Source organism: Toxorhynchites rutilus, chromosome 2, assembly GCF_029784135.1.
Source record: "Toxorhynchites rutilus septentrionalis strain SRP chromosome 2, ASM2978413v1, whole genome shotgun sequence".
NCBI classification, from domain to species: Eukaryota; Metazoa; Arthropoda; class Insecta; order Diptera; family Culicidae; genus Toxorhynchites; species Toxorhynchites rutilus.
The window spans coordinates 171,231,305-171,243,893 of record NC_073745.1 but is presented as its reverse complement, the minus strand read 5'-3'; the positions used below and the strand labels follow the sequence as shown (position 1 = coordinate 171,243,893).

The following is a 12,589-nucleotide window of genomic DNA, read 5'->3' as shown; positions in this document are numbered from 1 at the left end:
TCCTGCCAGGGATGCCACTGGTTCTGGGGATGTGCACCATTGCAACTTCTAGGACAACTTTGGAGAATTCCTCGGCTGTCCAATCTCGTTTAGCGGAGAGGCGGTTTTCAATGTCAAACTGATAGCCAGCCCAGTCAGCGTATTCAAATTTCCATCTTGGCCTTGTTAAAAACTCTGGAGAAGTTTGGCCGAAGGAAGTGAAGATTGAAAAATGATCGCTTCCGCAAGTATCATCGTGGGTGTTCCAAGAAAGTTTTGAAGAGAGTTTGTCTGATACTATAGTGAGATCGATGGCTGAAGTAGTACCAGAATAATGGGTTCTGGTGTGTTGGCCGTTGTTAAGAAGGAGAAGAGAATGGTCGGATATGAAATCCTCAATGATGGATCCTTTTCGATCGAGGTATGCACCTCCCCAGGCGTATGAATGGGCGTTGAAATCACCCATAAGCATGATTGGGGCGGGAAGTTGGGCGAACAGATGGTCCAGTTGTCCGCGTAGAGTATTCGGATCGGAATCATTAGTGATGTAGATGCTAACGACGGTGATTGGAAAGGGGTGTTTAATGCGCACTACCACTGCCTGAAGATCAGTGGTAATGGGAAGAAGATCATGTGGAGTGCCATCTTTGATTGCGATTGCAACTCCGTTTTTTGAGGGGTTGGGACCCTCTTTGAAATATGTGATATATTTTGAGATGAAGTGTTTATTGAAGTTGTTTGGTGTCATAGTTTTTTGAAGGGCTATGACTGTGGGATTAGAGTTTGAAATAAGCATTTTCAATTCTAGAATATTTCGTCGGATACTTCTGATGTTCCATTGTATCCCGAATTTCTGTGTTGGAGTGAATGTGTTGGTGTTTTTAACTCTAATTCGTAAGTCTTAATTGTGTGTATGTTTGAACTATTCAAAGAGAATTAGTTCGATGGTCCTTTACCCTTGGAAAGAGAAGCTTTCTTTGAGGTATTGGTGTTGTTTTTGTTTGGTGTAGAAGTCTTTGGAGTGTTTGTTGTGTTTGTGTTGTTTTTTGTTGAATGTGCGTTGCTGTTGTTGTTATTGTTGTTTTTTGTTTGATGTGTGTTGTTGTTGTTGTTGTTGTTGTTTTCTGTTGGGGTTGTATTGTTATTTGTTGTTGGTGTCTGTCTTTGTTCATTCTTAGTTCTTTTCTTGTCCTTGTTTGTTTGGGTCTCATCTTCAGATTTTTGATCTGACTCTGAGGATGATCCTTTAGTTATTTTTCTTTTGTTTTTGTTTTTGTTTGGAACATCAGACGTATCCATAGAAATGACTGATTCGCTTTCGGATTCAGTTGATGAACTACCAGTTGTTGAATCTGTCATGGTTGTATCGAATGTAGTTTCAATTGGGGGGGTGCTTTCGCGGCTAGAAGTGGCCGAAGCGGCCGAGGCGCAGTTACATTTGCAGTTGCAGCTGGGTGCTGGCTTTTGCAAGTTGGATAGTCTGTCTTGCAGAACACTTGCGAATGTTGGAGCATTGTTTTGAAGTTGCAGCTGTTCCTTTGCCTCTTTGTATGAGATTCCATTGTCGATTCTTATTCTGGTGATTTTATTTTCGGTTTGCCATACGGGACAATTCCTACTAGAAGAGGAGTGGTTCCCTTGGCAGTTGACACAAAAAGCTGAAGCATCGCATACTTTTTTTTGCGTCTGTTTGTTGTTCCGGATGTTCTTGGCCGCAGTTTCTGCAAAGCGGATTTTCGCGTTTGCATCGCTTGTTCGTATGCCCAAATTTGTAGCACTTATAGCATTGCATGGGATTGGGATAAAAATTTCTAGTCCCGGCTCGAATGAACCCAAAGTAAATGAAATTGGGAACGACAGTTCCGCGAATGGTCAATATTAAAGTGGCCGTTGGCACAACAATGTTGTTGTCCTTTCTGGTGATGCGTTTGACGCCGATCACACCTTGAGCGGTGAGTTCTTTCACCAGTTCGGATTCAGGAAGGTCGATAACTTCGCGGCAAGTCACAACGCATTTGCGTTGGTTTAAAGTTGGGTGGAAGATCACTTCTACAGGGGTATTATCAATCAGTTTGGTAATCGAAAGTAACTTACCGACTGTATCCTCATCCCTGGTTGTCTGATGTACTGGAGTTTCTTTTGATCATCTCGCTGTGGTTTGGCGCTGTTGAATTTTTTTACAACTGCCTTGATGGTATTGCTGACTGTGAAGGGGTTTGTTGGAAGCACCTTGTCTCCTGTGGCTCTCAGAAGCAGTAAGCAGTACTGGAGATTACCGTTCGAGGGGTCCGCCCATAGTGGAGCGGTGGCTTCGGTGGGCCTGCCCTCATAGAAATTTGTAGCCCGGCTTCCCGGAGGCCCGGAGCTACTTGAAGCCATGCTTCTGCTTGACTAAACCTAGGTTATAGTCAGCAGGTACGGATATAAAACCACTAAAATTCCTTATTGGGGGATATTCACTAAGGGGTATTTTCCCAGAAAATTACACTTTGTTCCGATAAAGCACTTTGAACAGCCACCAATAGGTGCAGAAAATTGCAAATTACACTTAATCTAATAATTGCTTCAGTCACTTCACTATTTGTATGCGTGTTTTTTTTTCTTTTTAGATTTTATTTAATAATTAAGATTCACTACTGGCACTACAAAAAAACTGGCAACACTGCCCGAAAGCAAAAAGGGGGCGTGGCGTCGGTGACGCCGAAAAAGCGCGCGCTTTTTCCGGCAAGCCGGTGAGCACCCGCTCTCCACGGTCGAAGCGAGCTATTGCCTTTTCCCGCTCTCCTTCTGCTGTCACCTTAAAACTTATTGCAACAAATCTCCTTCCACAATCGCCAGGGGGAACGTCCCAGTCCGCTGTCCAGAAACGCCAAAACTCCGAGCTGCTGAAAGCAAAATCGACCTTCTCGGTCGGAGGTTAAAATCAGTATGATGTATTTTTTTGCCATCGCTCCCTTTTAACGCTCATTCGTTCGTCTCGTTGGACTCGCCCCTCTGGCTGAGTCTGCCGATTTGTCTCTATCCTGTGAGTGTGTACCGATAGAGTATAAAACACGCGGACCCCAAAAAATATCTTATTTTCTTCAAACCGTAAACCCGTGTGGTTGTACGGCATCCGCATCGTGGACGTAACAAATGAGGACAAGTTAAAGGAAAGGCAAAGTCCCACTCGAACCGTGCAGGTGTGCAGTTCTCCGTAGGTGTATCTGCCAATTACTCAGCAAGGGTAGCTAGGCCGAGCGCGTTAGTACCAGTACCGTCGAATTGATCGAGTTGGCTGGTAAAGCTGCTCGCGACGATAAGAAAAACCGCATTCAGAACAGAACACATCAAGACAACAATAGGCAGTTGCAGCGAGTGGCGAGTGGCAAACGCAATCGCAAAACGGCAGCAGGTAGCAGAAGAAAAAAGTTTGTTCTTCATACAAACTGCTTTGGTGGCAAATCCAGAACAAGGCCGCATCGAGGGCGTTCGAAATGTTTTTTTCAAAACCACGAGTACTAAGTTTTCTAAATTGGAATCATTCCATAAAACAAGGCGCTTTTCAGGGCCATTAAACCTTCCAAAAAAAGAGTTTAGGAAATACAGTTCAATGCTTTCTAAAACAATATCCAAAATAATAATAAAACACAAATTGATTTTTTCATAATTTGTTTGCCAGGATATGATGAGTATGTGAATTTAGCAGTTGTTCTGAGCTTATTGATTTTCACCAATTCTTAAATTGCTTCTAGATTGAAAGTACAGTAATTTACACTTATCTCGACATTTAGCTAATTGGACGGACCTGTAATGCGACATATTTAGTTGGACATTTTTGTAAACATAGAGTTCGGGGTCCAAATTATGACCCCACATTGAAAGTCGACACTGTACCACTGTCATCGCAAATGTTCAATTACAGGTTAAAATTACCTCCAATCCGACACTGAGTTGTGGTAATGCGACGTGCCATTGAATGTAATTTACTGTAAAATATGTCACAAGCTGGATGGGAAGAAATTTTCCAACTGTGAAAGCTGTGGCGAATGGCAAATGCAATCGCTAAACAGAAAGGTTTAGCCGAACAAGATGGGGATATCGATTTATAACAAAACAATAAACTCTTTAGATTGAAGATAATTTTGTGATCCTGAAAAGGACCCTTTTTAGCCTGCATGTGAATCCAACGAGCGAACAAATCGTAATGAATGTATTTTTTTGCCATCGCTCCCTTTTAACGCACATTCGTTCGTCTCGTTGGACTCGCCCCTCTGGCTGAGTCTGCCGATTTGTCTCTATCCTGTGAGTGTGTACCGCTAGAGTATAAAACACGCGGACCCCAAAAAAATATCTTATTTTCTTTCAAACCGTAAACCCGTGTGGTTGTACGGCATCGGCATCGTGGACGTAACAAAGGAGGACAAGTTAAGGGAAAGGCAAAGTCTCACTCGAACCGTGCAGGACTCCAGTTCCCTGTTGGTCGCATTCACTGATTGCTCCGCAAGGGTAACTAGGCCGAACGGATTGGTGCCGGAGAACCAGTATACCTAACAGCGATTATAGAGTTTCGGCCGTCGGAGTGCTCGAGTTGGCTTGCAAAGCTGCTCACGACAATTAGAAAACCCGCATCAAGAACAGAGTAGCTTCGGTTCGGCGCTCATCAAGGCAACAATTAGTTTCAGTGAGTGGCAAAGTGTTTCTCCGGCACGTCGCATTAAATGTAATTTACTGAACAACATGTCACAAGCTGAATGGGAAGAAATTTTCCAACTGTGAAAGCTGTGGCGAGTGGCAAACGCAATAGCTAAACAGGAAGGTTTAACCGAACATGATGGGAATATCGAGTGATAACAAAAACACAACACCAAAGGTTCTTTTCAGAACCATCAACATATTCATAAAGAGTAAACAGTAAACTAATCCATTTTTCAGGTAGATAGGTAGGTATTCACGTAGGAGAAGAAAATAAAACAATATATTTAAAATATATATTTAACAAAAGCTGTCCCCTTTGTATAGTCCTACGTCACTCCGGTTATGTCCCCGACATTACCCACCCGTCTTTTTTTATTAAATGAGAATCCAGCTCCCGGCTATTGACTCACTTAAATGATAAAATTGGCTTTTGACTCACTGCTTCCCCGTGATACATAAAACATGGTTCGACTAACGACTAAACATCTTTACCTAAGATGCTTCCAATAATTATTGCATCATGTTGCTAAAATTGTTCATCGTCGATTCACTCCCTTCATCATGTTAAAAATATCGAGATAGATAACATTTTTCTAATCACATCCAACTGCGGCATAAAAAAAAACGGTACATCCATAATCATCACCAAATTTTGTTCCCTCACATGCTCATTTTTGTCGAATCTAACCTCAACTCCACTTTCCAGATCTTTCCTAGAGTTCTACAATCAATCACCACAGTAACGCAAGGTCCATAGCTTCATTCGCTCTAATATAAACTTGAATTTTCACTCTGGATTTGTCCACCATGTAGTAATGCTTTTACTCGTCACTTTCAATTTATCCTTTATCGTATAATTTGATTTTTTCTCTATTTCCGATAATCATGGTGATGACTCCATTTTATTTTCTCTATTTCTTCCATTTACCACCAATTTTCAACACCATACCAAATAATGCACTCCGGAGACAATTTCTGATTCATTCAATACTTACTCCAACTGAAACCTTATTCGTGTAAATATAAATATCAAACCGTAAACCGCTGCTCGTCAATACGTTTTCAAAAATTTCCACGACAGATGAAAAAATTTCTCCTCGTTCGCCAATGTAGAGTCTGGGCCGTTTGTAAAGGCTGATTTAGACGATGCCAGTCAGCGCTCTAGTTGAAGTAGCCAGTGAATAGAGAACAGACACTCTGTTCAAGTTAGAGGCCAATTACTTGTTCGACACTGGTACAAGTAACTTGAACAGAGTGTCTGTTCTCTGTTTAACGTAGAATAAAAGAACGCGTCTACTCTTGAACGTGAATGTATAAAGACCATTTTATTCTTTGTCGATCAAGGTGTTAACAAAAGAGGTATGCCTAATAATATAGTCAAAGGTCTATCAGATTCAGGTGTGGTAAAATCAAGATTAATACAAGATAATAATTAACAACATATGATGGACACTACAGTACCTACGTTGAGAAGGCAAAAGTTCCACTGGGAACGTTAGTGCCATCCAAAAAGAAGCTTCAAATATTGTTCGTGGCGGAAAGTTTACAACCGATTATCGGGCAATGAAAAGTTTCAACCTGGTATATAATCTCGATAATCGCGACGAATTTAGTTTACTTCTCAAAATATTAAAACATTACACTAATTCATTCGGAGATAAAAAGTGTTGCAGAAATTATCACTGACAAAACCGAATAACTATCATATCGTGTTCCTATTTTACTGATATTCTTAAACTGTCATTGATAATAATTGGAAAATAATTGGAAAACCGGCAACTATTTTGCAAATGGTTCCAAAATTAATTTGCTTCGAAATCTTGTCAGTTTTTAATGAAAAAAAAAAACTACAAGCAAAAGCCGTTTTATTATCATGATGGATAACTGCTCCGTGCACCATTGAGGGGATTATTTTTTCTCTGATAATAGATTAATATGAGCTTTTTTACAAATGCCGAATGCCGTATCTATTGCTCAAACAATGGACCAGGGAATAATTCGAAATATAACACTAATCTACCGAGAAAAAATAGAATCGTCAATCATGTTGAATTCAGAAACACTGAACAAGGCAATAAAAACCTTGAAAGATGTATTATTTTGTTTTTTTTTTTCGACTATTTGAGTCTTAGCACTATTTTCATGGATCCATGTCAAACTTGTTTATAAATCCAGCTCCTGAGACTCGAACAGTTGTACCAAGACTCGAAGAAAAAATAATGTGTCGCAGTGTTACAGTGTAATATGTTATAAGTATAGAAAATGGGCAATTAAAAAGGATTGAAGATATTGATTTTGTGGAAGATGAAGAAGTAAGTGAATGCATACAGATATCAACTGGAAATAACAATTCTGAAATATGTGATCGTATAACATCAGCAGAAGACAATTCACACAGAATGATAGTAAAAAATTCGAGTTATAAGATTGAACGCGCAGAACAAATCTCTTTTATAGTATACGAGCGTTTGGAGATTGGAGAAAAAACACAGATTTGTTTAATTACAAAAAAAACTGTTTCGAATATATCACGCGAAAATTTTGTTTGGTTGCCCAGAAAATATTCGAGGCGTGTTATGTAGCATGAGAAATCTCAACTAAATACTACACTAATTGTTCGCTAACTGGTCCTGGTTTAACTGGTCTGCTATTTAACTGGGCGAACGTTAACTGGTCCTTGGACCAGTTAAAAAGCATAATTTCGTAAACAACCCAGCAAACATTAAATCGCATAACAAGCGTGTATATAACATCATATGCCCTAAAATTTAGTTGGCATATAATGCGCCTAACTGGCATATGCATGCAAAAGTGGAGGCCATATACATACATGGCAAATGCTTACCGAATTTGTTTGGATGAATATGCAACTTTGACCGGCTATAATAGCGACTTTTGCCATACTCATATACGATTTATTACAGACATAGAAAAAAAAACAAATGGCGCAAAATATTTTCGTGAAATGTTTATTATAGCCTCACGAATCGCCATTTTTATATATGAGTATTTATGTTTGCAGAAATAATAATTGTTTGATTGACTTGTGTTGGGAGTGGAATATGAATGTTTAAAATGGCACAGATTGATGTTTGGTGAAAACTGCTCCGATGTGGGTTCGAACTCCGGTCGTCTGGATTATCATCCACCAGCTATCTCGCGCGGCTATCTGATATTTAATTCAACAGCGGTTAAAACTTTCGAGTGCATCAGCATTTCATTGACATTTCAATATGATGTAATATGTTCTTTATTAGGATCTAATATGATTCACTGTTACATGATTTTCTTCAGCATGCAACACGATTCACTATAGTACTGAATCGATTTAAATTATACGCTTATACTACACACAAACTGCATCAGCGTAATATACGCATATGATGCGGATTAAATATATTTTACGACAATGTACATCATAAAATTGATGTTTATTATACCTAATTGCGACTTAATTTGATAATGGTACATAAAATCGACTTTTCACATTTTATGCGATTTCAAATATACACGATACATACTTTGATTGATATTATATGCGATTATGATTTATTCGGATTTCTTGTAAGACTTGGCACGTGCAAAATTATACGATTTAATGTTAGCTGGGAATCGACGCCATATTCAAATGGAAGATTTGCTGTGAGGGGCATTCGAATGTAATTTTAAATGTTATGAAAGTTGACATTATTTTCGCACGACAAAAACATTGATTAAACTACAGAAAAACAATTTTCTCAAATCATATGTCATACCTGTTGTCGCACTCAATGCGAAACTTCCATTGGAATCCTTTTATTTATCCAATTACAGGAACTAAGCGAATCAAACAATTCATTGAAGTTTCCCTCGATTTTATTTGACGTTTAACATGCCGGACCAGTTAAAACGCGAATGTCGATAAGTGGTCTTCTCTTTTCGCCCAGTTAGTGAATGTTTACTGTATTTATAAAAATGAATGTAATACCTACGTTGAGACGGCAAAAGTTCTACTAGGAACGTTCATTCTAGAAGATGATCTTTTAATTATACCTTATAACGTCCAGAACAGGTAAGGATTGGTAACAGGTAACAATCTAATTGGGAAAATACAGCACATTTCATTTATTTCAAAATTAACCTTTCCTGAAATTGTCATATGAACTTTTTCAATTATTATATATTCAATACATTGTATATCGCAATGCATCGAAAACCGGACACTTAAGCTCTAACGATGGTAACTGAAACTATTAAAAATATTGACAAATCATTCCTATAGTACTAGAAGTAATGTAAGTTATGAATAACAGAATTCCATAAAATCGTGCTATATAATTTGTAAATTTCTTTATTATGCGCTGATTTGAATTTCGGACACATTTTGTCAGCAGCATTTCTTTGAGAGAAATTAGTTATCGATTTATTTATTAGCTCAATTATTTAATTATTATTCTATTACTAATTAATATTAAAGCAAGCATCAATAATGAACAAAAGTTATGATTTTTTATGATTATTATTCTATGAACCTACTCTTATGCTTCTCCTTCAATAAGAAATTTCAGCGTTAACTTTTGATCCGATTTAAAAACATCGTCTGAATACGCTTTTTATTACTAATATAAGTTTGTGAAAAGCAAATATTTGTTTTGTTGACAAAAAAAAATGGGTGGGTTATATCTATGATATAACCGCAAGGTTGACGTGGGACTACCTTAGCTTAGCAATCATTTGTTTGTATTGATAGTAAAAAGATTGTATTATGCCATGTGAAGTCGGAAGAATTATCAAACGATTATTTTATTTTACATTTTCCTCTGAAGTTTGCATCTCTCAAGTGCACGTACTTCTCGAACCGCGAATTTGCTTCATTTGATGAACTTCAGGCACTCAGTTTCGATTTTGACATGTACGTCGAACACATATTGTTTAATCAATAGGCGTTATCGCAGCAAATGGTTATCAACATTCTGCCTAATCATCAAATGGTATGCGTAAAAATTCAGTGAGCAGAAGATATGAAGTCATATCCTTCAATGCAATCTTGAATAACCGATCCAAAGCGTTGTGGTCGTACCCGCTTTTGTAATCCGTGTTGGGAAAACAATTTTCGGAGTGCAAAAAAACATGCGGGTGCAGAAGTACCCTCGGCTTGCATGAATCAACAACTTCAACTTCTACTTTTTGTACTATAGAGGCTTCAAACTTGAAAGTTCATTCGCCTCTAGTGTCTGCACGATTTTCCCAGGTTCTTACGTTTAGGAGACCGTTTTAAGGAAACATATTCTAGTCTGCAAGCGGGTACAAAATTACTCGCAGTTTGCATTTATTTACAAAGCCGATTTTTCCCAGACATCTTGGTTTTGAAGCCTGTGTTAGGCACACATTTCAGTCGGAACAAAAATGTCCCCGACTTGCATGAATTGGCAATGCCAATTTCCTCTGACACCTTGGCTCTGAATTCTGTTGAGGAAACACATTTCAGTCGGAACAAAAATGCCCCCGACTTACATGATTTGCAATGCCAATTTCCCACACTCCTTGGATTTAAAGACTGTGTTAACGAAACCCATTTCAGTCGAAACAAACCTTCATGTGTTTGCAATGCCGATTTCTCCAACGCTGCTTGGTTTTGAAGTCTGTGTTGGGGAACACATTTCGGTGAGAACATAAGATCCCACACTTTCATGTATTTGCAATGCCGATTTCCCCAAGGCTGCTTGATTTTGATGGATGTGTTGGGGAAACTGTAAATCGGGCCAATCAAAACGAAACAGTTAGGGCGTTTAGATTACGCTTATCATTTTACAGTTACGGAATAGATCACGCTATGCATCAGAGCGAGTGAGGTAGAGAAAATATAGGAACAATTCATCCTACTCGCTCACTTAGCTTTCGCTGAGGGCGATGCAGGGCGATCGACAGTCACACATGAAGGAACAAAATAGGGCTCTTGCTACACATACATGCAGAGCATCTGTTGGGCAAACATCATTTGTTCACAATTGTAGCTTATAGGCAGCAGAAGCGTATTAATTATCAATCGATGTTCTTGTCTGACGCGTATTGCTTAACTTACTAGCACCTATTTCGAGATGTTCATTGAGCGACTTTCCCACTAGATTTGAATCGAAAAAATAACAGCTATTGAGGATATCTGCACACGAACATTCATTATGGCGGGTTTACATTAGGGAGATCTATAGCTATAGATGGATTTATTCACGTGAAAATAGGTGTAAGCGGGTGAGAATAAATATGATACACTTATTCGAGGTATATATAACTTGAATAAATTCAGCATATGTAAACGCTTGTGAATTTGTCACTGGTGAGAAATCACTAAAGTTGGATGCAGTTCTACTTCAGGTGAATAAATTCACCTAAGACATATTCATTATAGAAGTTCACGCTAGTGTAAACGGTTGATACGATTTCTATAAATCTCATCATATTTCTTCACATGAATATATCACTAGTCTAAACCCACCCTTATAGTTTACTTCATCACGAGACCAGCATTTCAGGGTAAGCACAAAGCCTAATTGGGAGCAAACTTCACCTAATCCGACTATACAATCGCAATGTGCAATTTGCAGCGTAGCGCGTAATTTAGTTATAGAAATTACGCGCTACGCTGCAAATTGCACAAAAATTGCGCTAAAATAATTATTTAAACAAAGCTCAATCTTGTCGATCCATATAAATCCTATGCAGCGATCTCTTTTGACTGCCCAACAGATCACTAATACATATGCATGCTGCAAGCGCCCAAACGTTTTCGGTGGTAAACAAAAATAATAAACATAATAAAATACTCGCCGATTGTTTGGACCGAACGCATTGGATCAAACATTCACTTCACCGTGTATTTTTTTTCCAATTCATTTATTTGTAAGTCTCAATCGCATAAGCTTTGCGGAGCCGCTAATTCAAGGTTTATTAACTTCACCGTGTAGCTGCACATTCATCACAACATTTGTCGATTCATTGAGTCATATGTTTGAGTCCAACATCAGAGTGTTTTGCACCACCATCTATTTTTTTTTGTTTTGTGTAAAATGTTTTCCATAATTCAATCATTAATTGTCCACATTTTTAAGTGCTTAATTTCTTTCTATTTACAGATATGGGATACAGGTAGCTCAGTCGCTCACAAAGTTAGTTATTCAACGAGGATATGTTCCATTCGTGGTTATAAGACCAGAGAATAATGCATCAAGAAGTCTTTACACGAAACTCGGATTTAGAAAAGCTTACGAAAGCGTTCGAGGAGTTTTCAAGCCATACATTTATAATGTTGAAGATGACAAAGAAAACGAGGAAAATTTGAACCATGATACAAATTGTGACAGGGAGAAAAAAAACTGTTGAGCAGAAAAAAAATCCATAATTTATATATCTTCTGCACACGCATCTTCTTTATAGCTAGCGCATTTCAAAGGCAATCAATAAAACAACTTGCTTTATTTTCAAGGACAAGAATGATCGAAAACGTCTGGGTTTTCTTGCATAGTACTGAAATAAATATTGACCAAATGTGTACTGATTATTATCACAAATTCCATGAATATCCTCGATGTTTATGAGGAATATCCATTAATAGTGTATCCATAATGAAATGCAATATTCATGAATATTCATTCTTATTTTCAAGGATTAGATCATTTAGAAAAAGGGCATTTCATTTGTATCCGTCCTGATGTAGCAGAACATGTCCTGATTTTGATTCTTTTGGGCGCCCTGATTTATTTTTCATATGCTGTCCTGATTTACAATATGGTGTCCCTACATTTCATTATGGCTATAGCGGCGCTCACAATGATCGTATATACCTGAGACGTATATACCTGAGACGAGACATGACAATTTACGAATTTACGTTGGATTTACAACCAGAGTGCGCAGCGAGTAAAATGGGGATGTTTTGTTTTTTTGGTGTGAAATTCGT

The 12,589-nt window shown here is 38.3% G+C and overlaps 1 protein-coding gene across 1 annotated transcript in view; it reads left to right on the top strand.

Annotated features, from left to right (window-relative positions):
- Window positions 1–12,166, top strand: part of LOC129764681 (uncharacterized) — a 96,539-nt gene extending 84,373 nt beyond the window's left edge. The window contains exon 5 of the mRNA XM_055764028.1: window positions 11,766–12,166. Within this exon, the coding sequence (XP_055620003.1) occupies window positions 11,766–12,012 (247 nt within the window). The 3' untranslated portion in view covers window positions 12,013–12,166. The remainder of the gene's footprint in view (window positions 1–11,765) is intronic.
- The last annotated feature ends 423 nt before the right edge of the window (window positions 12,167–12,589 follow it).